The sequence below is a fragment of the Alligator mississippiensis genome, chromosome 3 (genome assembly GCF_030867095.1).
Source record: "Alligator mississippiensis isolate rAllMis1 chromosome 3, rAllMis1, whole genome shotgun sequence".
In the NCBI taxonomy this organism is placed as follows: Eukaryota; Metazoa; Chordata; order Crocodylia; family Alligatoridae; genus Alligator; species Alligator mississippiensis.
Window position 1 is genome coordinate 155044307 of NC_081826.1, and position 25858 is coordinate 155070164.

The 25858-nt window shown below is 48.0% G+C and overlaps 1 protein-coding gene across 2 annotated transcripts in view; it reads left to right on the forward strand.

Moving 5' to 3' along the window:
• The first annotated feature begins 7009 nt into the window (after window positions 1-7009).
• DNAH6 (dynein axonemal heavy chain 6) overlaps window positions 7010-25858 on the forward strand; it is a 289163-nt gene continuing 270314 nt past the window's right edge. For both annotated transcript variants that reach the window (XM_059724560.1, XM_059724561.1), the window contains exons 1-7: window positions 7010-7262; window positions 7428-7685; window positions 13277-13453; window positions 20157-20416; window positions 23779-24046; window positions 24281-24415; window positions 24510-24633. In XM_059724560.1, the coding sequence (XP_059580543.1) occupies window positions 7434-7685; window positions 13277-13453; window positions 20157-20416; window positions 23779-24046; window positions 24281-24415; window positions 24510-24633 (1216 nt within the window). In that variant the 5' untranslated portion in view covers window positions 7010-7262; window positions 7428-7433. The remainder of the gene's footprint in view (window positions 7263-7427; window positions 7686-13276; window positions 13454-20156; window positions 20417-23778; window positions 24047-24280; window positions 24416-24509; window positions 24634-25858) is intronic.

Genomic DNA, 25858 nt, shown 5'->3' on the forward strand with positions numbered 1-25858 from the left:
TATTTTTAAATCTTATGCCAATGATCTCACTCCACTTAAATTATATGTATTTATGGTACCCAGACAGGCAAATGTTGGAGGAAGTGTGGTCAGCTGGGAGGATTCTACCACAGTGGTTCCCAACCTTCTGGCCCTCCAGGCTGGATGAGTGGTGTGGGGTCAGATTTTGCATGTGATCCAGTGAAAGGAGGCGGCCTGAGCTGAGGCTGCACGTTTGAGCCAGCCAAGAAGGGAGCGACTTCAACAACTAACCAAAACTGGTTAAGTGTCACTCCATCCCAAATAACTGCCCACTCCTACTTTATTCCATGTGGCATGTAATACAACTAAAGCCAACAGTGCAGATTAAAAGGCTGCTTTTATAATAAGTTTGTGGAAAACTGGTGTACACAGATGTTTATGTTTCAAGGGAGCAAAACATGGTCTGAGCTGTGTTTCTGCTCATACATGGCACATACCTGCTATTCTTTTTTCTGTAAATTGAGGTTTGTGATGATTATGTGGTTTTATTATTTGGTTTTTTGGGTGGTTTGTTCTGGCAGGGAAAGGTTTAATGGCTGAATTGCAGAGAGGGGTGGGTGTCACCTGGTACATGCACTCCACCCTCTGGATGGTGCTGGAAGGGCCTTTCCAGGGAACTTGGGCTCCTTCTAGAAACTGGGGGAAGAGTTATAAGTAGGGGAGCCAGAGACTTCATGTGCCTGTGCATGCCTGTCAGCAGTCATCTATCAGCACGTGACCTCCTGAGGTCCACTGAAGCCTGCTGGTATAAAGCCCCAGAGTGTGGAGATGGAGGGAAGGCGTCTGCCATGTGAGAACCGTGGCTGGAAAGGCTGGAGCAGTGGGGCAGAGGCAAGGTCTGGGGAAACCAAGACCTCTGGGGACTGAGGGGGAGAATCCCCAGAGACAGTGGGGATTCCCGCTTGGTGCTGGAACCAGCTGGGGAAGGAGAAGTAAGTGCTGGCCAGGGCTGAACGTGAAGCATTAGGAGGTAAGATATTTAAAGCCTTTATCTTTCGTTCTGTCTTCCCCAGTTCCGTGGTTGTATTTTTTTACCTAATTATTTAAGTTGAAGTGTTTTTATTGCTAAATTTAGCTGTCCTGTAATTGGGTATCTAACTTCATGGGGAGTTTGCATCTTCACAGCCTTGGCTCACGCGGTGTCCCATCACAGTGGTGTGAGCAGTAGGATGCAGATCTGCAAGGTGTCCTGGGCATGAAGGAGAATGGCCTGAGAGATGAGATCCTGTAGAGGCATTAGCAGACCTACCTAAAGTGAACTGCCTTAGAAGTGTTGGACTGAGGGAGATAGGAAATTTTGCTAGTTTCGTTTTTTGGAGTGTGTGAGTGAGGGACCATAGGTTAGGACCACGACACGAGTGTCTGCCAAGAAATTTAAGCAGGAGTGTCTGGAGCAAGGACTGCCAGACTGCCTTGTAGAACTGAGGTGTGAGGAGCAGTATTGGGGTTCTTGGAGGGCCCAGGAAGATGTAAAGCTTTTCCCTAAGTACACTGAGGGAATTAGCATTGACAACTTTTAAAGGGTCTGTGTATTGCATAAGGTTGAGGAAGGGGAAAGAATGCTGTACCTGCCTGAGCTACTCCAGGGAAAAGCCCTAGAAGCTTATTCCAATATGTCTGTGGAAGGCAGTATGGACTACCTAAAGGTGAAAGAGGCCTTATGGAGAAAGTCTGAGATAATCGCAGAGTAATATTACCAAAGATTTAGAGAGGAGGGAATAGCACCTACCAGGAATTGGCCACAAACCTGTAGGAAAGCTTTAAAAAGTGGCTTCAGGGAAAAGGGGATGAACTGGTTAAAAAGATTAAGCATGCTATGGGGCTGGAACAGTTGTATGTGAACTGTTTGGCTAAGTTAAAGCTCTGGGTAAAGGATAGACACCCTATCATGTTGTGGGAGGTAGTGGATCTTGATGAGGAATGTAGGGTCCGCTGTGTACGGCAGGGTGTTAAAAGTCAGGAGGAAAGAAAAGGAAAAAAGGCTTGGGGGAAGAAAGTCAAACCTGGATTTCTCCCCAAGAATGTTAATCTGGAAGAAAGGCGGTCAGTATAAAGAAGGGAAAACTAGACCTACATCTAGAAGGTAAGAAAGGGATCTGGAGGACAAAAGATGTTTTCTGTATAATAAGGCAGGACATCTGCTCAGATGGTGCCCTAGATGGCAGGAAGCAGAGTCAGGAAAAAAACCCAAAACATGTCACTGAAATTAATGTGGCAAACTATTAGAAAGAAAGGAGAGAAGCAGAGTAAGGACCCTGGGCATCTGAAAAGCAACCTTTGACTCCCTCAGGGAATTGATGGGCAGGATCCCCTGGGAGGCCAGTCTGAGAGGGAAAGGAATTCAAGAGAGCTGGTTGTATTTTAAGGATACCTTACTGAGGGCACAGGAACAAACCAAGAAGGATAGCAAATATGGCAGGTGGCCAACTTAGCTTACCAGAGAACTCTTTAGTGAGCTTAAAGACAAAAAGGAAGCTTACAAGAAGTGGAAGCTGGGACAGATGGCTAGGGAAGAGTATACAAATATTGCTTGGGCATGCAGGGATGAAATCAGGAAGGCCAAAGCACAACTGGAATTTCAGCTAGCAAGGGACATGAAGTATAACAAGAAAGGTTACTACAAGTATGTTAGGAACAAGAGGAAGGTCAGGGAAAGTGTGGGTCCCTTACTGAATGGGGGACACAACTTTGTGACAGATGATGAGGAAAAGGCTGAAGTACTCAATGCCTTTTTTACCTCTCTTCACAGGCTAGATCAGATCCCAGGCTACTGCATCAGGCAGCACAGTTTGGGGAGGTGAGCATCCCTAAGTAGTGAAAGAACAGATTATAAACTGTTTATAAAAACTGGACATGTACAAGTCCATGGGGCTGAATGCAATGCATCTGAGGATGATGAGGGAGTTGGCTGATGTGATTGTAGAGCCACTGTCAAGTTATCTTTAAAACATTATGGTGATCAGGGGTGGTCTCAGATGATTGGAAAAGGGCAAATAGTGCCCATCTTTAAAAAAAGGGAAGAAGGAGGATCCAGGAAACTACAGACCAGTAAGCCTCACCTCAGTCCCCAGAAAAATCGTGGAGCAGGTCCTCAAAGATGCCATTTCTAAGCACTTGGAGGAGAAGAAGGTGATTAAGAACATTCAGCATGGATTCACCAAGGGCAAGTCATGCCTGACCAACCTGATTGCCTTCTGTGATGAGATAACTGGCATTGGGTGCATCTACACATTCATTACCACACAGTAGTTACTGTGCATTTAGTTTAGTACAAGGGCAGGCAAAATATGGCCTATGGGCCACATCCAGCCCGCCAGGCCATTCTATCTGGCCTGTGGGGCTCCTAAAAAATTTAGAAAATTAATATTTTTCTGCCCCTGGCTGCCTGTCATACAGCCCTCGATGGCTTGCCAAAATTCAGTAAGTGGCCCTCCACCTGAAATAATTGCCCAGCCCTGGCTCTATCTGGAGCCCAGTCTTTCCTGGGCTCCACTGTGCCAGTGCTCGCCAAACATGAGACATCACTGTCTCATGTCAAACATAAGCTCTTAGATGTGACACACATGGTGGAGTTATGTAACTGCAACTACAACCGTTGTGTTTATCATGTAAATAAAATGAAACCTTACTATTACCAGGCTGATGTAATCCTTATCCTTTGTTGAAGATATGGGAGGGGAGGCAAAAGATTGAGGTATGGAGTGGAAGGGCAAAGGGGTAGGTCATAATACTGTGAGGAGGTGGTAATCTCTCTGGAACTAAGGGCCAGGCAAGGAGAGCAGGTGAGGGAGATGCTTGCTGACTATGCGCACCTGTTCTCCAATAGGTCAAGGTGAGTTAAAAATGCCCATCACCAAATAAATACAGGAAGCCATCTACTTTTATTCACCCTAGCTATGTGTATTCTGGGGGATCTAGGAAAGCCACTAGAAGAGGAGATCCACAAAATGCTGGACATAGGCATCTTTAAACAATCTCTAAGCCCATGATCTTCCTCAGTGGTATTGGTTCCAGAGCCAGATGTGGGGGGTGGGATCTGATTCTGTGCAGTTTACAGAAAATTGAGCTCATCATGGAGTTGGATATATACCCTATGCCCCAGATGGATGAGCTCCTTGATAAGATTGGGGAAGCAAAGTATATTTGCTGAATGTGGAGTACTGGCACATCCCATTAGAGGAGTAGGCCCAAACGAAATTGGCCTTTGTGACTCCAAAGGGACTCTATGTGTTCCTCATTCTTTCCTTCAGGGTGAAGACTGCCCCTACAACCTTTGTTAGGCTGGTAGATCAGATGCTAAAAGAACTGGGTGATTTTGCAGTTGGATATATTGATATCGTTATTGTCAGCCAAAAGTGGGAGGAATATCTAACACCTAGCAAGGATCTAAGAGGAAGGCCTCCCCGTTAAGGGGGAGAAATGCCAGGTAGGAATGGCACAGGTGAAATACCTGGAACACTGGGTGGACAGGAAGGACCCCCTCACAGGAAAGCACCTAGTGTCCCTGGACCTTCGATTAGATACCACACAATTTACAACTATGTACACTTTATTTACAAAAGGTTAAAAAAAAAGAAACTAATTAATACACAACTGTTAAACTGTCAGAATCTTATTCACACCCTCAGTCAATAACAGTGTAGACGATGGCCTCAGCTGATATGTGTACACGGGCAGCCTGGACCAAATGTCTGGGAAGGCAGAGCTGCTTCCATGCCCCTCCCGTGGGAAGTGTGGGCAGGTCCTTGATGTGAGGGTCTCACAAAGTGGCCCCAGGGGTTGCTGTGCAGCAGGCAGGTGCTCCCTCACTGCAATTCCTGTAAAATAGCCTACTCTGCCCAGATCCTTATCCCCTGACACACTAGGAGCAGGGTCTGGGCTGGAGCTCTGGCAATCCCCTGCCCACACCCGCACACCCCTGTTTGCCAGGCAGTCAAAGTTCATCCCCTCTTTTGGGTCTTAACTCTCTCTCACAGGAACCTTGCTTGGAGGGCTAACATCTCCTAGCTCTGCCTCCCACCCAGAGCTCATGGGGAGCTGGATCAATCTCTCTCCAGTCCCTCTCCCTGCTAGTGCACCTCAAGTCATACAGGGGGTTGGAGAAGAGTCCTCCTTGCTGGGGGGTCTCCAGAGGGGCTAGGTGTAGCTCAGGCAAGGCTCACAGGGAAAAAGGAGCAAGAAATGCACTGCAATTGGGGTTTCTAACTCTCCAGTGCAGCCTGCACTTTCCTTAGACTCTGGCAGCTCTGAGGATGGGATACTGTGCCCAAGCTCTCCTTCAGCCCCTGGGCTTCTCTCACAGCCCTCCCTTTCCCCAGATTGGCTCCTCCAAAGCAGGCTTCATCTGCTCTTAGCACATGATCTCTGGGGAGCCATGTTCCCCTTTCCAGAATGGCTGCCTCCAGAGAGAGCTTCATTTACCTGCAGCACATGGTCTCCCAGGAGCTGTGCTGCCCCACCTGCCTGCCTGAGTTCACCCTGGGACCTTGTTCTCTCAGGTAAGGTGATTTCATTGTTCGTTACACTGGTTTAGGTGCTTGAAGCAGGGTGACAAGGGAGTTTTGCAGCCTGTGGTTTACATAAGGAAAAAACGTTACTAAGGAAAAGAAATTAGGCAGTCCTGGGACTTACCACACAATTCATTCCTGAAAATGGCATCTTAAGTTGCAACGTTGTAACTCTGAACTGATTTTCCCATAGGAAACAACTTTATAAATGGGGGATTGGTTCCTGAACCAAGGCCTGATACCCTATTTTCACTAAAAATACCCCAGAATTTTGTACTCGATCAATTACAGATGAGTAATATAGCTACATTAATGTATTTATAGTGTAAATAGTAATCATATGGATTTGGAAGGACTTCTTTGGGGTGACTTTGCTGGACTTGTTGAAGGGCTCTCAGTTGGACTTTTTGAAGTGTTCTTGGCTGGAGTCTTCTCAGGAGTCCTGGCTGCAGGTTTTTCTGGCATCTTGTCTGCTTTCTTAAAGAAAGTGTCCAAGGAAGCTTGGACAGATGTTCTCCAGGGAGATGAGCGACGCAGGTAACTCGTTCACTGGCGTGGCATTGGATCAAGTGTTGTAAAGTTGAAACTGACATCAAAAAGTTGAAACCATGTCAATTTCTAAACGTTGTAAGTCACAGTCACAGTCAAAAAGGGGCTTTGCAATTGTTTGCGCCTTCAGGAAACTGCAACCATATCTGTACGGCCAACATTTTACAGTGTCTAGGGGCCATCAATTTCCTCACTGAAATGGTTAGAGCATGAAGGGACAGAAAGAATTCAAAGCTGATGGAGTCTGTTGTTGTACAAGACTACGACCTGTATTGATACCGTAAAGGGAAAGCACAGCCAGGTTGCAGATGCTGTCAAGAAAGACTGTTTGAGAAATCACACGGCCTGGTGCGGCTGCGGAAAGATGACGCCTCTTGCGTTTGTGTTGGAGGGCACCTCTGATGGCTACCTGGTTGAACTGTTAGTTAGGTTGTTGCGTGGAAGGTATGTTATTCGGATGGCTTGCGGTGGGGAAGGAGTTAACGGCTGGATGACAGAGGGGTTGGGGGCACTCTGCCCCCCGGACGGTGCTGGAAGGGCCTTTCCTGCAACCTCGGCCTCTTACTAGGAGCTGGGGAGGAGGCGCTATAAGCCGGGGAGCCGGAGGCGCTGCGGCGGGACGGGCTGGAGGCGCGGGGAACGGGCCGGCGGCACAGAGGCCGGGAGCTCGGGGAGGCTCGCTGCAGGGATCCTGCCTGGCGAGGGAAGAGGCAGCCTGAGCCAGCCTCTCTCAGCGCCGCGGCGGCCGGCTTTCCTTGGGCCTGTTGCCCCGGCGACACCGCGCCGGCCCCGATTGGCTGAGTCGGAAGAGTGGCAGCGTTCCCTGTCCGCGCGGACCAATCCGCTCCGGGCCCCTGCGGCGGGGCGGGGCGAGGAGGCGGTAAAAACGCCCGGGCGGTTGCCAGGCAACGGGAGACGCGCAGGGAGCGGCAGCTCGGCCTCTGGGGAGCGGGTGAGCGCGGCTGCCACCCCGGGCTCCTGCAGCCGGCCGTGATCCCGGGCCCGGTCCGGCCGGCAGGGCTGCGGCAGCGGCCCCGGGGCTGTGGCACCAGCCGGTTGCCGCGGCGCTGCCTTGCGGGACCCCTTCCCCCCTCACCCGCTCTTCTCTTGTGTACAGCGCTCAGCCAAGCAGCTCCTCGGGTCCTCCCAAAGTCCTGCTGCTGCTGTACTGACTGCTGTAGGAAGGTTAGTGCCCACACGAGATGCTTCCGCGCAGGCTCTAAAGTATTCCCCCCCCCTCCCTTTTTTTCTTCTTCTTTGAAGGTAATATCTGACCATTTACAACAGTCCAACAAAATGGATTGCCCTTTTCCAGCTCTCCCGTTTAGACTTTTGTTGCTTAACTTGTAGGACACGATGTCTAAGAAGCTCTCTTTGCCTCCTCTGCCTGCATCCTCCTCTTGTTCTGCTGAGAATGGCAGAAATACTGAATGCTCCACCAGGCAGCATCCTGCTTCAAGTGCTTCTGCCAATAAGCTGAGGGAAAGACTCGTCTGTTCGGCTCCAAAGGCGTCAGTGCCAAATCCTCAGGCTCTTAGATTTGTACATAACACAAAGGCGCAAGAAAGAACAAGAAAGAGGCAGCAGCCCATAAAACTGGAACCTTTGGTATGTTTGGGAGAGAAGTGGTTTTAAATGGATCTTCAGTGTATGCCTTTGCATTTACAGGCTAATGTAGTTGTGTCCCACAGGTGTTATTCTGGTTCCTCTAACAGTGCAGTGAATTGCAGAGCCAGATTTTTGGCTACTTAGTTTAATTAAAGTCAGTGAAGCTATATCTATACATTTATACTAACAGTGGACATAGCCTGCAGGTTTTTCCAGGTGTACCGAAAAATAAAGTGATCGGCCTGGGGAAATGGCTTGTTTTTTAAAGTAGTAGTTCCACATAGTGTAAAAGAAAATGCTGATTACCAAAGCATTTTCAGTCCAAATTCAAATGGTCAAATGAAAAAAGCTGTCGTTTAACCTAGCACTTCATTTAAAATGAATAGCGAATTACCATGTCAAGATCACTGTCTGCTACAAAAGCACACTCCTTGTAGAATATTAATTGTTTATTTTCCACACACAGATATGTAGTGTGTGTGTGTGTGTGTGTGGGACTGTAACAGGACTCATGTAATGGGTGGCAGTGAAGCCCCCTGGTGCCTATGTGACTTCTGCCCCACTCCTGCTTCTCAGGGTACCCTCCGTTTTCTTCTCACCTGCCAAGCCTTGATGGAATCATTTTGTTGTAAAAGGGTCCCAAAGCGAGCTATAGCTTGTTTGGCCAGCTGGTCCCTCCTGTACCCAGCTGACTCTATCAGTGCCTTGGCCCAGTTGCCTTATGGCTGTTTGTGGCCTCTACACCTGTAGCCATGTCCATTCCTTGCAGATGTTACATTAAATTGTCCTCTGGGCCTGTTGGTACCATCTGTTAACCAACTATTCCACCTAGCCTGCTGAGCCCCTGGCCCTGGCAGGGCTCTTTTCTTCCCAGGCCCTTGGCCCTAGTCTGGCTTCCATTCATTTTAGGCTTCATCCCCTTTCTAGGCTTTATCCCCCCTGCCTTGAGCCTGCTCTGGATTCGGCCTCCCTCTGGATTTAGCTTCCCTATTGTGGCCTTAGCCCTCCACACTCTGGGCTCCTGGCCCCCATACAGCTGCTGTGCCTCTATCCTAGCCCTGAGCCCTTTGCATCCTTGACCCTAGGCCAGGCTGCTTCCACTGCACCAGTGTCCTGTCCTTGGGGTCCCTGATCCCAGGCCAGATGACTCCCACTGGCATTGGCACTCCCAGCCATGGCCTGCACCAGCGCACAGCTGGGGTCCCTGGCTCCAGGGACTGGGGTCAGGGACCCCAGTCTAGGGGTGCTTGACAGTGCATGCCCCACCATGCACACCCCCCACGGCTTCCCCCCATAGCCACCACTCAGTCCTCTGGTTCTTAATCATAAATGCAAGCCTGCTGGTTGTACAACAAAACCACTTCCTATGCTGGGTTACTGCAAACAGGAAGTCCCCCTTAGCTCTTTCCTTGCAGCTTTTGGGGACAGCTTGGGTGCCAGTCAGTCCCTCTCCTACAGCCATCTTGCTCAGACCCTTGTCACCCTTGTCTACTACCTGCAGAGCCAGACTGACTGCCTGGTCTCAGTCACTGGCCTTATGTGTCTACAAAGCCCCATCCCTTCCTGTCATCTGGCTGTTCAGTCACCACAAGGCATTTGCTGTTCAGCCACCACAGGGCAATTGCATTTTGGCCTAATGACCAGCCTGCCTTCCTCTGCTGCAGCTCAGCTGTCTGTCCCTTAGCTGCCCACTATGGAGCAACTAGCCCCAGGGCACCCTCTCTGCAAGTGATAGCTTCTACCCTGTTGTTTCTGAGCTGCCTGCTTTCTGGCAGCAACCCACCAGGATAGTCACTCCCCCAGTGGTGGCTCCTATTCCAGCTGTTACTCCCTTGCTTGCCTGTCAGTAGCTAGCTCCTGCTCAGCTGCTAGTCGCACCCAGCAGACTTAGCCTGCTGCTGCATCCCCTTAAAGTAACTAGAGCCTCTCACTCTGTTATAGGAACAATAGAAATGATTTGTATGTAGTTTTTATTTTTGCACATTGAGTAGTATGAAAAATACAATTATAACAAGTGCATAGAACATTTTCAAGACCATTATATATGTAACTAGCCAATTGCTCGTCAAGAATGACCAGGGTGGTGGGGGATGCGGGCAGGGACAGAGGCCTGTATCTGGCCCCACATCCCCCCCACCTTCTACCCTCCCTGCCACTGTTTCAGGGCTGGGCCAGGCTGGGCCCAGTGCTCCCTCCTCCACCACAGTTTTGGAGCCAGGCATGCCCCCACTCCCCCCCACCACTGTTTTGGGGCTGGGCCTACTTCCTCCCCATCCACCTGGCACGCGTCCGCCTGCCTCCCCTCCCCATGAATGATGGGGGGCAGTGATGGAGCGCTGCCACCCAGCACCCCGTGCTGCCACCGCATCCAGGGAGCAGGAGGTAAGGCCAGCACTGCTGGCCTTGTCCCCTGCTCTGTCCACTCCATCGCTGCTGCCTCCCGGGAGTGGGGGGGGAGGGGCACCCCCCTGCTCCTTCCCCTCTGTCCCCACTGTCATGGCAGCATCTGGGCCTGCTCTTTCCCCATGCCGCGGTGGGCCTGGGCCTGTTCCCCGCCTCCCTCATGCCACCGCCATGGATCCAACCCTGTTCTCCACTCCCCTTGCACTGCTGCCACCTCCTCCACAGAGCAAGGCGTGCAGGGGAGGGCTGAGGCTAGTTGTGCTGGCCTGGGCTCCTCCTGCCCCCTCTGTTCCTGCTGTCATGGTGGTGCTCTGCTGTGGCGCCACCACCTGCAGTTTGAACACTCTTGGAGCACTCTGATTGGCTGCCAAGACAGCCAATCAGAGTGCGAATAAAGCGTTACGGCCAGACAAACTAAGGCTTTTATAATATTAGAATGTTTTTATGTTATAGTTTTATTTTTATCCCTTATAATTTAAGATGACCTGGAATTTCAGATGACCTCCCAATTATTAGATTCTAGTCATAGAAAATTATAGATATGTTTTAATTTTCCATATCTAGCATCTAGTTGTTGGATGGCCTCTTAATTCCCTGCCCCCACCCCAAACCACTGCCACAGAGAAAGTAGTATCAGGGAAAGCAGCGACTGGAGAGCAGGCAGCCTGCCCCACACCCTTTGTTGTGTTTCCCATCCACCCCTCTCCCTGTTGCTGCTTGGCCCCCTGGGCCTACCTCCTTGCTACTTGTTATCCCCCTCCCCAGTGCCTTCTGCTCTGCCATGTGTCCCCCTCTGGTGCTTCCCCCCTCCCCTACTTACCTTCGCATTTGCTCTGGTTTTGTTTCTGCTGGGTTTATGGAGCACCTGGCCATGCCAGGCAGTAGCAGTGGCTCGGGCTCCAGTCAGGGTCAGGGCTGGAGTAGCAGCAGCTGCCTCTTGCCCCTCTCCCTGCTCTGTGCATCTTTCCCCATGCATCCCTTTTCCCTGTACCCTTCCCCCATGCTGTCCCTTTCCCTGCACTCCCCCACTGCCCTTTCCCCTGTGCTCCCACAACACCATACACTCCTTCTCTATGCTCCCCCCAGCACAATGCCACCCTCCCCTCTGCAGTGCACTCTCCCTTCCCTGTACATTTTCCCTGTGTTCCCCCTTGCTCCTTTTTCTCCATTTTCTTTCCCTGTGCTCTACCTGTTCCTTTCCCCATTCCCCTTCCCCTGAGCCTTTTCCCTATGCCCTCCTTGCTTTGCACATCCTTTCCCCCACACTCCTCTCATCATCCTTTTTCTCATGCTCCTCCCTGCACTGTGTACCCCTTTCCCCTGTGCTCCCCTACACCATGTGCGCCTTACTTGCCACATGAGCCACACTGACCCAGTTCAGAGCCACAGCAGCTGCTTGAGGGGGGAAAAAATCTTGTCTTAGATTCAAGTAAATATGATAACTGCTTTTTTATTGGTACTCACATTCAAGGTGTGTGATATATTTTAAAAAGTATATGTTAATATATTTCTGAATAGAAATCATTCTAAATTTCAATGTGATATCCAGATAAATATTTGTTGTTGCATCTAGTGAATGGATTGTGTTAAATCTGAGGGCCTGTAGATCCATAATACAGATCTTTAACACTGCGGCTGAGAGAGGTTGCTACTACTAGCAATTTCTATTGTCCTCTATTTGAAGCAGCTGGTAGAGAAGGATGTGGCCCACATCTTGCTAGTGGCTTACACAACTGTTTGCTACATAACAGAGAAATATTCAGTCTGAATGCTTGGCTTGCTTCTGGCTCTAGAGTGAAATGGTCTAATAATTTAAGATGGCCTGACTAAGAACATCTGTAATTCTTAAAGTCACAATGACTGAAGTGTATGGAACTTGGGTCTGTTATATTATAGACCTATGGACAGTTTGGTGGCTTGATGTATGCTCATTATGCTGTTTTACCATTTGAGAGTTCGAAAGTAGCACTACAATGAGAGTTCACAGTACACGGGCAATTTAGGGCTAGTGTAGGGACAACTCTACATGACTGGTGCATTTTAGATGTGGAAAGGGAGGTGGCTAAGCACTCCCCACTCCAGTGTTCTTGTGCTGTGGAAAAGACTGTAATGAGATCAGCTGCACTACTTGGTGAAACAGCTCTGAATCTTGGAGGGAGATAGGTTTAAAGGTAAATTTTGTCCCCTTCTCCTATAGTCTGCCTTCTTTTCTGTGCCTGGAGGACAAAATGTGGATTCTTAGTTTTAATCCCAGCGTACTCAAAAATGACCTTGTGCAAAATCTCAGTTACACATATTTCATAAGGGGGAAATGATGCTTAGTCATTCTTTGAAGAAGGAGGCATAAGGCATAGCTCAATCAGAGCTGTGATGTGCACAAAATTATTAACAGCATTCAGAGAAAGAGCTGAGACCACATTGTTTCCTCCTGAAGTGCAATATACCTGAGGGTGAAAACAGAAGAACTCTTGCTAAACCAATTAAGGAGAAGGGGAGCTATGGAAGAATGCTGGAGCTGCACTCTGAGAGAGGGGGGAGCACTCATTCCCATTGGGTGTAGAGCCTTCCCCTCTACTCCCCCTCAGTTTATCTGTTGTTTTCTTCATGGCCAAAGGTGTGGTGCTGTTACTGTTGCTGCATTCTTCCTCTGTTCTAGACTCAACAATTACACCTCCTCCCACCTTTCCTTATAGGTCATGTTTTTCTGAAATACCTCATTATTTGTCATGCTCTCCCTAGTTTGTCTGTATCTCTGTCTTAAAATGTGTTGTTCAAAACTGCACACAGTGTTCTAGCTGAGGTCTCAGCAGTGCTGAGTAGGGTGGAATAATTACTTCCCTTGTACTACTTAGACAGGCCTGGTGATGCATTCTAGAATGAGATTTGCAATTTTTTTTTGCAACTGTATCACATTGTTGACTCATACTTGGTTTGTGATCCACTATAACCTGCAGCTACTTTTCTGCCATAATGTAGCCTAGCTAGCTATTCCCCACTTTGTATTTGTGTATTTGATTTCTCCTTCCTAAATGACTTCCATTAGAGAATTAGAATTACCCAGAAGTAATTTTGTTCTTCATTTAATTGTATAAAAAAGTATGCAATTTAAAATGTTTATTACTTCAGCTAAGTCTTTATTTACCTTTCATTTTAACATTTTCCCTTCCCTTCCCTTCCCTTCCCTTGAGCCTGTGCTTAAGGTGTATCAGCATAATAAACAACCGGAATACATCTATCAGAAGAATAGAGAGCATTTATTAGCTTGTGGATTACTACAGCCTTCAGCAGATAAAAGAAAATGGGCTACACCTGTGGCATCTTTGACTCCTTTAGCTGAGCTTCCAGAGGATTTCAGAGAAAAGCAGGTATCAAATAATTAATGAAATAATTGACTGTTATGGACCCACCCCCCATTTCTTATTCTTGTATTGAAAATGGCAAAGTTTGGCCACAAGTAAGGAATGCCAGCTGAAGGTCTTTAATATGAACTATGGTAATTAAAGTGACTTACTGGGCAGAGACATTTGTGAGAGACAATTTATGATAGAGGGAATCATGATATTTTTTGAAGGGGATGGAACATGAGGAGTCTGACAGGGGCAAGGGACATGTCAGCAAGAAAGTCACCTCCATATTATACCTTCCCTTGGTCCCTTCTAGTATTTATGGAGAGAAGAGCTGTAGGTCTTTAAACAGGGTAATGTTTCATAGTAGTTTCATAGTAGCTAGGGTCAGGAGGGACCTGAACAGATCATCTAGCCTGACCCCCTGCCACAAGCAGGAATGAATGCTGGCTTCACAAGACCCCAGACAGGTAATCATCCAACCTCCTCTTGAATTTGCCCAAGGTAGGGGCGAGGACCACTTCCCTGGGAAGTTGGTTCCAGATTTTGGCCACCCTAACTGTAAAATATTGCCTTCTGTTTCCTGTGGGCTGGACAGTGTCCCAAAGTGTGGAAGTTCCTTTGACTGCATTCCACAAATTTCCTGAAGTCCTAGTACTGTTTTATCTTTTGGGATTTACTTGAAAATTGGAGATAGAGAAATTAGATATTAAGTCTAGAAAATTACTAGAATTAGATCTAGAATATTAGACCTCTGTCTAATAATCAGCAGGGGTGGATCTGGGTGGGGGGGCAGGCACAGTGGTGCAGTCACACCCTACTTCCATAGTGTGGGTCAGGTGCTGGTGCCTCCCAGTTCCCTGGGATCCCAGACCCTGAGTTCCATGGGGGAGTCCAAGGTACAGCTGGAGCCTCAGGCTGTCTTGAGATGCCAAGGGAGATTAGCTGAGGAAGGCAGGACCCATTCACTTCCCCTGTTGTCCTTGACTGACTGGACCTAAGGGAAATCCCAAGGTTACTCCTGCCTGTTGCGAGGGGACAATTAATGCCTAATTAAGGTCGCTCATTAAGTGGCTGACCCTTCAATCCTACTCAAAATAGGAGGTGGTCTTTTGGCCCCAGAGCCATTAACGAATGGAACATGACATATCTGTCACCACCAGCCCACCTGGCAATTAGTCTGTGAATTGCTTAATTAGGACCCACACATGGATAATCAATTAAATGAATGAAAACGGTTTATTAAATATACAAATAGCAAACAACAGGTAAGTAATATCGAGACTAAACACAGTACTCACACACTTTTATCAATAATACCCTTTGCGCCTAAGTATAGTATTCTATCTACATCTATCTAAGTATAATATATCTATCTATAACTATCTGTCTATTCCTTACACTATTATTATCAAGGTACAGAGTGGCATAAACTTTATTAAGAAAGGGAAGGGAGATCTTTATTAAACTCCAGCCGATGCAGCCTCTGAGATCCTGAGGGCTGTCCACCTCTCAAGTCCACTCCGAGCTGGCAGTGGCTTACCTTCCATTTATTAAACAGGGGTCACTTATTCTAATACAGAACAGATGGAGAGGAGGGAGGCGGAGCAGGGTGATACTTACAACAATGGGGCAAAGGGCTGCTACAAGTGTAAGATACACCCGGAGGGAGAAAGGTTCTGGGAGCCAACCCTAATTGCCTCCGCTGTGGAGTCCGCTGGAGAGAAGCAAGATGCTGGAGATCCTCGAGTCACTGAAGTGTTAGACGGCACACTTCCACGGAGCACCACACACTCCTTCCCTCTATTCATCTTCGACCGGCTTCATAGTTTCATAGCAGCTAGGGTCGGGAGGAACCTAAACAGATCATCTAGCCTGACCCCCTGCCACAGGCAGGAATGAATGCTGGGTTCACAAGACCCCAGACAGGTGATCATCCAACCTCCTCTTGAATTTGCCCAAGGTAGGGGTGAGGACCACTTCCCTGGGAAGCTGGTTCCAGATTTTGGCCACCCTAACTGTAAAATATTGTCTTCTGATCTGTAGCCTAAACCTATTCTCCATCAGCTTATGACCATTGTTCCCTGTCACCCCAGCTGGTGCTGGGGAGAAAAGGGCTCTACCTATTTGCTGTTGATCTCCCCTGATGAGCTTGTAGGCAGCCACCAGGTCCCCCCTCAGCCTCCTCTTGCTGAGGCTGAACAGGTTCAGGCCCCTCAGTCTCTCCTCGTAGGGCCTGTCCAGCTGCCCTCTCACTGAGCGGGTGGCCCTCCTCTGAACCCTCTCCAGGCTGGCCACATCCCTTTTGAAGTGCGGCACCCAGTACTGGACTTAGTACTCCAACTGTAGCCTGACCAAAGTCGCATAGAGGGGGAGTATCACCTCTCTGGACTGCTTGAGATGCACCTTTGGATGCATGACAAGGTATGGCTGGTCTTGCTGGCTGCGGTCTGGCATTGGCGGCTCATGTTCATCTTGGAGTCAATAATGACTCTAAGATTGCTTTCCGCCTCTGTGCTTTCAAGAAGGGAACTCCCAGCCTGTATGTATGGTGTGGATTCCTTCTCGCAAGGTACAGCACCCTGCATTTGTCTACGTTGAACCCCATCCTATTCTTGTCGCCCACTTTTATAGTCTGTCTAAATCTAGTTGCAGCCTCTCTTTCCCTTCAAGTGTGTCCACCTCGCCCCAAATCTTAGTGTCATCAGCAGATTTGGACAGTGTGCTTTCCATCCCCTTGTCCAAGTCTCTGATGAAGATGTTAAAAAGTGCGGGCCCAAGGACCAAGCCCTGGGGTACCCCACTGCTCACATCTCGCCAGGTTGAGTACAACCCATCCACCACTACTCTCTGGGTGCGCCACATCAGCCAATTTTTGACCCATCCAACTGTGCAGACATCAATGCCACAGTCGCTTAATTTATTGATGAGGATGGGGTGAGAGACAGTGTCAAAGGCCTTCTTAAAGTCCAGAAAGACTGTCCACGGCGACACCATCATCCAAGGATTTAGTTACTTGGTCATAAAAGGCAATCAGGTTGGTCAGGCAGGACCTGCCTTTGATGAACCCATGCTGATTTCCCCTGAGTATGATCTCCCCTGCTGGCCCCCTACAGATGTGCTCCTTGATGATTCTCTCCAAGATCTTCCCGAGCACCGAGGTGAGGCTTACAGGCCTATAGTTACTTGGGTTCTCCTTCCTCCCTTTTTTGAAAATTGGGACCACATTAGCCATTTTCCAATCCCCCGACACCTGGCCAGATGACCACAAATGCTCATACAGCCGGGCCAAGGGCTCCGCGATGACCCCTGCCAGCTCCCTCAACACCCTTGGGTTGAGGGCGTCTGGACCTGCAGATTTTAAAATGTCCAGCCCTTCCAGAAGATCCCTAACTACATCCATGCTGACTGAAGGCCTGACAGAGCTATCCCCAAAATTGTCCCTTCCTCTGGTAGGTGGGATATCCCAGTCCCTGTTCAAGAAAACCGAGGCAAAGAAACTGTTACAAATATCAGCTTTCTTGTCTGGCATAGCCACAAGATTACCGTTTGCATCTTGCAGGGGGCCTACATTGCCTGGTGTCCTCTTCTTGCTCTCAATGTACTTGAAAAAGGACTTTTTGTTGTCCTTAATCCTGGACGCTAGCCTGAGTTCCATCTCTGCCTTGGCCTTCCTAATAGCCCTCCTACACTCATGGGCCGAGGAGGAGTACTCCTCCTTGGTGATAGCTCCTCTCTTCCATGGGCTGTACACCCCCCTTTTAGTCCTTAGGCGTTCCTGAATGCCCTTGCTGAGCCAAGGGGGTTTCTGAGCACTCTTACCCCTTGCTTCTCTCAGGGACTGTTAACCTTTGGGCCTGGAGCCCCCTTAAGGTACGACCATCCCACGTGGACTCCCATCTCTTCTACCTTCTGGGCCCTCAGTGCCTCCCCACTGGTCTCCTAAGCTCATTGAAGTTGGTCCTTCTGAAGTCAAGGGCTTTAGCCTTGGTCTGAGCCCTTGACACCCTGCGTTGGATAATGAAATCCAGCAGGTGATGATTGCTATTACCCAGGTGGTCAAGGACCTGCAGTACCCTCACCAGGTTATCCCCCTGTGGCCAGGACCAGGTCCAACAAAGTGTTACCCCTAGTGGGGCTGTGTACTTCCTGGATAAGGTGAAGGTCCTGTAATACAGCCAGGAACCTACGCAAGTGGTCAGACCTGGCTGTCTGCTCCTCCCAGCAAATGTCTGGGTAGTTTAGGTCACCCATGACAATAACATCCCTTGACCTAACCGCCTCTATAAGCTGACTGGAGAAGTCCTGGTCCAGCTCTTACCCCTGGTTGGGTGGTTTGTAGTAGACACCCACCATAAGGTCCCTTTTGCCATGCCCCCCTTGTAGTTTGACCCATAGTGCCTCTGCCGAACCCTCCTCAAACCCAAAGCTAATCCTTTATGATGTGAGGTGCTCTTTGACATAGAGCGCAACCCCCACACACCTTTCCTCTCTGTCCTTTCTCTTCTATATAGGGTGTATCCCCGAATGCCCACCGCCCAGTTGTAGGTAGAGTCCCACCAGGTTTCTCTGAGCCCTACTAAGTCTGGGTTCTTACTCGCAATCAGGAGGCACAGTTCCTCCTGCTTACTCCCCATACTATGAGCATTAGTGTAGAGGCACCTTAGGCCTCCTGAGGGTGCATGTGTCTCCCTCCCATTCCCAGGACAGTTGTGGCCCCCTACTCCCCGGACGTTGTTGCTTAGCTGTGCTTCCTTTCCTCTTGTCACCCTGTGTGCTAGTGAAGCATCTTCTCCACTCGAAGTGGCTCCTTCCCCCGGCAAAGCTAGTTTAAAGCCTGCCGTACAGGATTAGCCAACCTAGAGGGAAAGATACATCTGCCCTTATGGGAGAGGTGAAGCCCATCCCACCCCAGCATGCCCTCCTTACAAAAACATGAGTCGTTATCAAAAAACCCAAAGCCTGCCTCATGGCACCAGCTCCGAAGCCACTAGTTAACCACGTCAATGCAGGCCTCATGACTCCTACCCCGTCCACTTACCAGGGTACTCAGGCTTAGGTACTCAGGCCCATGCTGACAACAATCACACCCTCACACTCTTTCACTATCTATCAATCGGACACCATCAGTTAATCTCCACCACACTCTCAGTCACGCACAAATCAAACCCACACCAGGCAGTCTTACACACACACCTCAAGCATTCTCAAAAAAAACCACCCGAGGACTGCCCACACATACCCTTTTTTATGGAATGTGCGCAGGGCACTCTAGTTCTGTGCTTGATACTAAAATGTGCACACAACAATACTTTCAGGTGGCTGACATCATCTTAACAGGGGTAAGTTCAACTGCAATTCAGACTGTGACCTTAGAGAGTCAGGCTGGGTACTATGATCTCCCTCCCTCTCTCTCTCTCTCTCTCTCTCTCTCACTCTCTCTCAGACATAGACCCAAATTTCTATAGCAACACTGCCCACTCAAGCTGGGGGCTGCCATGAGTAGATGTAACAGGCTTGGGAACAGTGGGTGAAACCCTGTTATTTTCCCCTCTAGTACATTTCCTCTGCCATCCCAGGTGCTTAAGCTGCTGGGACTGGGTACAGGAGGTGCGACAGTGGGTGGGCGATTTCCCCTTTCCAGCACCTGTTCTGGCTAGTGAGTGACACACCAGGGGACTGAGCAAGGAGCAGACTCTGGAAGCGGGAACTCTGCCATTGTCTCCAGCCATGTCTAGCATCCTGAGCTGCCACTCATAGAAGCCCCTGGCTGCAGCAAGACAGAAGTGGCTTTGGGGCTTCCCCCCACCTGGGTTAGCTGGAGACAGTCATGGCAGCAGAGAGGTTCCTACTGAGAAGGGGAGGGGAGCAGAAAGGAGGGAAGGGGAGGGGAGCGGAGGGGAGGGGAGGGAGTACCCAGAGGCAGGATTGGGAGTCTTACTTGTATTGGGGACTCAAAATACTTCTGAGAGCTGCTGCTGTGGTGAGGCCTGGCCCCTGCAGGGCATAGGAGAGGGGTGGGATCAGAGACAATCATAGCATGGTGTGGGGCCTGGGGCAAAGCAGCCTGTGCAGAGCCCCCCTCCCTGTCCCATGGCACACTTACACCAGGGAGTGAAAGCGCCGGCACACGGGATGTGGCAGGAGGGGCAGCCGGAACTTCTGGCTGGGTGGCAGGGCCAGTTAAATTTCAAATGCGGCAGCCATGGCATCTCCACCTGGCTCTGCAGGGCCCCCCAAAGCATGGGGCCCAGGGCAGGTCCCCCAATTTGTGCCCCCCTACGGACAGCCCTGGGTGCAATGCAACCATCCCTGCAATGCCAGTGGTATCTCCTGCATCCCACTTTTTTAACTCCTAGATCTGCCCATGGCCATCAGGCAAGGAACTGTTAGTTCTGTATAGGCTATGAACTCTGTTTAGGCTTTAACAATAGGAGAGACTATTTCACTTGTTCTGTTCAGAGCTGTGACTTTACAAGCATCTCTGCTGCGAGTGATGTCATACAATACTCTGTGTCTTCTTTAATGGACCCTTTTCTTCTTTTCCTGCTTGTCTAAATAATTTGCCTGGGCTTTGTTTTTGTATTCAAATATTAATTTACCTCAAATTCATTTAAATTTGAAAAATTACAGGAAGGTATCATATTTTTAATGTTCACCAAAACAATTGGCTATATTTTCTATATTTTTTCAAGCTGATTTCATATTTTGCTTTTATTTTAAGGTACAGTTGCAAACTACCAGTAGAGTGCTAATGCCTACTCCTCCCAAACAGCCTCGGACTACTCTAAAACCAACTGCCTGTAAATCCTCTTCCCCTTCACCTTCTTGTGCTTATGAGGATATAGAAGATGTAATTAAAGCCAACATCACTGATCCTCTGGAAATTATTAAAATCATATGTGAAAACAAAAATCTTGGATTCCTTTACATGACCCCTGCAGTACCTAGGTCCTCAGTTGAATATGATGCATTTAACTTGAAGTGAGTTACATTTTTTCAAGCTGTTTATTTGGTTTATGCATCCAAACTTATTGTTCAAGATTATAATGAGTATCAAGCAGTGTTTGATGTGTACTCTACATCTACTTTTTATTACTTGCTAATTGCCTTGTAATTATTACCTAAAAGAACATCAGTCTTGATGTGTGTTTTAGTGCTTAATTTTCCTCTTTATGTTTTAAAGTTCAAACTTTTAGAAATAATATTGTGAAAGTGTTGCTTGTTTTAAAAGAACACTTTATCTTTTTTAAATATAATTATAATAGAATACAAAGAGAAAACTAGGATTATGTTCCTCAAACAATATCAGTATAATATGGTAAAATGTTGCTTAAACAGGTGTTCTCCTTTTGCAGGACAGTTGTGATCCACAAGGTCTATAAAGTGCATATTTTAATGACTATCCTGTCCATAGGTAATGGTTTACATATTGTGTTGGATTCTTGGATGATGTAAATTGGTGTAGCTCCATTGATTTCACGGGGTCTTTGCTTTGTGTGCCCCCAGATCTGTGCGGGGTGGGGTGGGTGGGGCCGGGGCTGCACCGGGTTGTGCTCTGGGTGGGCGGCGGGTGCTACAGTAAATTTTCGGGTGGCTGCAGCCACCCCATAGCCCCTGCTCAAGGGGCCCACCCTGCCTTGATCCAGGGGCACACCTCCCCCCATGCCCTCCTGCCACTCACGCAGCCGGAGCGGGATGGGCACAGGCAGAGCCGCTGTGCTGCCTCCAGACAAGTGGCGCATAGTAGTGGGAGCTGCCCCCCCTCCCTGTGCCCCCTGGACAAGCTGTGGCTTTGAGGGCATGGGGTGGGGGGTATTCCCAGACTGGGGCAGGTCGGATGGCAGAGTGGGGCCTATGTAGGAGGCTGCAGCATCCGGAAAATTTGGCATAGCCCCCGCTGCCTGCTCAGAGTGCAGCCCGGTGCAGCCCTGGCCCTGCCCACCCCACCCCAATCCAAGGGAACACGCCCCACCATGCCCTCCCAAACTAATGGCAGGAGCAGTGGTGGGAACCACCGGTTGAGCCACCAGACAAGCAGCACACAGTGGCAGAAGTCACCGCCTTCCCCCAGCCCCCCCCCCCCCAATGCCTGCCCGGCTCTGGCTGCGGAATGCCAGCCCCAGCCCCAGTCCCTCCCTCACTGCAGAAGGCGTTGATCTGCCCCCCCATGCCCCTTCCCTTCCCCCTCACCTTCCACCACTTACCAGCTGCATGCAGTATCATTCCGAAGTAAAGGCGAAACCCACATCGAAACGAGGTCTGAATTTGTAAACATCGTAAGTGACGTTTGTCACAACTCAAAAAGTCATAAGTCAAGGACTGCCTGTATATGACATCAACCGCGTCTCCCACATCTAAGTGGTTCATTACGTGATCATAGAAGGAGATGAGGTTGGTCAGACACAACCTGCCCACAATGAGGCCATGTTGGTTATTCTTCAACTTCATGCCTTCTGCCAGTCTCTCACAAATGGACTTGATAATTTTTTTCCAAACTTTTACGTGTTATTGAGGTTAAACTGACTGGACTGGCCTATAGCTTTCCAGATCCTCCCTCCTCCCTTTCTTAAAGATTGGCACCACACTGGCCCTTTTCCAGTCTTCTGGGATCTCTCCCAAGCACAATGAGTCTTCAAATACCTTTGCCAATGGTCTTGCAGTGACTCCAGCCAGTTCCCTCAGCACTTTCCAGTGTAGTTCATCTAGTCCTGCTGACCTGAAGACATGCAGTTGCTCTAAGTGCTCCCTCACTGGTTTGACACTGACCATTGGTTGGCAATCACCCCTCCTCCCCCCCTTGCATCCATCCAGTATCTGACTATGTGGGCAAACACCATTTGCATGCAGGAACACTGACGCAAAGTATTCATTAAAGACTTCAGCTTCCTCCTGACTGTCTGTTATCAGCTGTCCTGTCCCATTCTGCAGCGGCTCCACATTTCCCTTGGTCTTCTTCCTGCTCCCTGTATACCTAAAGAAGGACTTCTTAATGTCTCTGGTTTTGGTCTCCAACCTCATCTTGGTCGCCACCCTTGCCTTCCTTATCCTCTCCCTACAAATATGAGCTATACTTGTGTATTTCTCCTTGGCAACTACCTCTTGTTTCCACTGTCCATAAGCCTCTTTTTCTTTTTTAAGCACTCCTTGGCTTCTCTGGTAAGCAGCAGAGGACACATCAATAAGCAGCCAATATGTCCATGCAACAAAATTCTGATGGACCTTATCAAACTGTAAGCCTGGAACAATTGGAAACCATTTATCTCTTTGGATACCATCTTCAGTGTTGGGCTGGATCAGATCCCATAAACAAACTCATCATTGAATAGGAAATTAAAATATGGCTTTGACAATGTGCAGGCTTTCCATGAAGAAACATAAGGGGAAGCACATGTGGTCTTCTGTTGAACACGAAAGGAATGTTACATTTCTAGTTGCTAAATAATCATTGAGACTGGGGAGAAAAAAATGAGAATTCCAGCCACTGACAATGGCCTTTGCTAACTAGCCAAATCTTTAAACCACAACTCCTGCACAAATGAGATTATGTCGAAGGAAAGCAAACCTCTTGTTTCTGGCAGATCAGATACAAGGCTTGTAGGCCAGACCTTTTGCAACTATTCTTCCAAGACATGATTCTTCAGGATATTGGATGCACTGTCTTACCCAGCAGAGTACTTTACTATTCACTTTAAGCACATGTATAACCCCATTTCAATTAAAAGAACTATTTCATTAATCAAAGTTGAGCATATGCTTTAGTTCTTTATTGGGTTGGACCAGAGAACACAGTACCTTTATAGAATTCAATCCCCAAGGCTCAGAGAAGCCACTGCAGCTACCCAGGAGTTCCAGGTCAATGAATCCACAGAATTCAGAGCACTCTCTGTCCTAGTGAGAGAAACTGCAGTAGAGTCCTAAGTGATAAAGAATATGAATTAGGAGCATGACTTAGGTTTAGGGTAAGGATTCTCTTTTCTGCTCTGTATCTTTTCAGTACTGATTGCATTCAGTGCTAACAGAAAGTGGCACTATGTATAACAGAATGTTTACAGAACCCTATCCCCTCCTCCCCTGCTTCCCATTTTTCCCACATCTGGAGTATCAGGTATCGAAGGATCCAGGAATGCTCTGAATAGTTATTTTAGGGAGGCTGTTGTAACCTAGGCTGCAGCCACCCCTTTGTCTTCTGAAAATTTGCAGAGGTGTAATGAAGTTGGGAACTTGTACGTAAAAGTGGAAACTGAAAGGAACAGTATTTGCCTAACAGGTTTGTCTGGAAATTCTATAAGATAGGTGGGAATTCATTTGTATCTTGCTAAAGTCAGTTTCATGTTTATTTTTAGAATTGTCAGTTACGACTGCATCAACAAGAACGATTATTACACTATTAGTCAGAAAGCAGTTATCCACACATGCAACAGAGAAGTTGAATTCTTGCCACTAGATCGCTGGGAACAAGAATATTTATATCACAAAACATTTACCAAGATTCCTATATTTGCTATCTTTTGCAAACTGAAGTCATTTACTGAGTGGAGGAAAAATGTCTGCTCCAAGAAAATCCGTGGATGCCGTAAAGCTCTGCAAGAGAACTTGTTCGTCCTTAATGCTGTACGTATTTGCTAATGATGAAGGAAGGAGAAACTAATGTAATTGTTTTAAAGTAACAGTTAAGTCCTCCTGAAATGTACACATTGGAGTTCTCATTTCTAGTTGTTAGGAATATGTAGTGTCAGAGATACAGCTAGATTCATATTTCATTGTTTTCTAAAAATTATCCATCTAAACTTCTTTTGATATTAGTTTTTAGCTTTTACTTGAAAATTTGTTCTTGTTGTTTGGCAGTCCTTGCGACCTGCTGTGCTTAATGTCCAGGAAATGTGCTACCGAATCAGTGACGTGGGACTTTGTCGTATTGAGAAAGGTTACACATACACTCTAGAGGAATTTAGAAATGTTCAGTTCAAACAGTTGAATGAGGTAAATAACTTTCATTTGTTACAAATTAGAAGTTTCTTACATGATCTTGTAGACCTTAGGTTATGTGGTTCCTAAAATGTATGATAATTTTCAGGTGGCCAGCCGTCTGTCAGAATTCAGAGAGCTAGCAAAGGAAGTTGTCAGAAGTGCATGTCAAACTGCCCTGCTTGAATTTGGATTCACCCCTGATGATTATTCTTATAGAAGACAGAGTGCAGGTACAAATGGAGAAAACCCTTAGGAAATGGCTTCTGGATGTGTAGATTTTTTTGGTTCTATATTTTGGCCCGGAGGTCAGGCCGTTGAACTCTTCTTTCGATGAGTCTAGTATATTTCTGTCAACCTGATAGGAAGCTTGTTATGTGTTGATACACGGTATAGATTTTATTGCTGAAAAGATGCATTTTATTAACATTCTCTTCTTCCATGTCAGTTTAGAATTCTTTCTATTATAAATATTAACTAACCATTCCCAAATCACCTCAAGTCTTAGAACTAGCATTCAAACTTGATTGTCTAGCTTAGAGCTTCATAAAGAGATGCAGCCAACCTTTTCCACAAGTGGAGAAACATGGACTTATTCTAATCTTCAGAGACTGGAAACTCCATTAATAAAGGCTCTTTTTGAAAAAGCTTGACACCTTAACCTTTTCAGTATTTGATTTTGGGTCCATCCATCCATTGTAAAAGAGCAGTAGATTGATTGATTACTCTTAGCACATACTGATCAAGGGCCAAGCATACCATATGGTTAAGTGATCTTTAAGGCCTTGGAGTGAGAAAAGCACTGTAGCATGTGCTTAACTTTAAATGTGTGAGAAGTTCACTTGAAGTTAATGGATCTTTTTACATTCTTCAGTGCTTTGTTGGGTAGGATCAGGAAGGGTCTGACTATACTGTACCTGCAATACATTCTGGCATAAGCTTTCCCAAACATGCCTTGGCCATCTGCTCCTGCTTTCACACTCCAGACCTAGAAACACACTGAGGAAGCCTCTCTGGAGTCATCCTTAGGGGCTGCTCTCAAATATACCAGGGGCTGTCGTCTCAAGATTGACTGAACAGGATGTCCTTTCAGGGCGTGTCCCCACAAGCAGGAATGTGCATTTTCCCGGGGACAAGTAGCAGTGGCACACCTTGTGCTGCCTGGCACATTACCCCGGGTGGGGTAAGGGAAGCTGGGGCCAGCAACTTTGTTGGCCTCAGCAGCCTTACCTGAAGTCCTGGGGGCCTCTGGGAGCTGTAGCTGAAGTGATTCTGCAGCAGGGATCCTGGTCGGTAGCCAGAGCATGACATTGGCTGACCAGGCTCTGGTTTGGGGTGGCACATGCTGTCGCCACATGTGCTGCCCTGCTTTTTTTAGTCTGGGATCTCTCAGGGTCAAAAAACCCACCCACGGTGCAAAGTAGCAGCATGGCAAATGCCTGCATGTGTAGTATATGG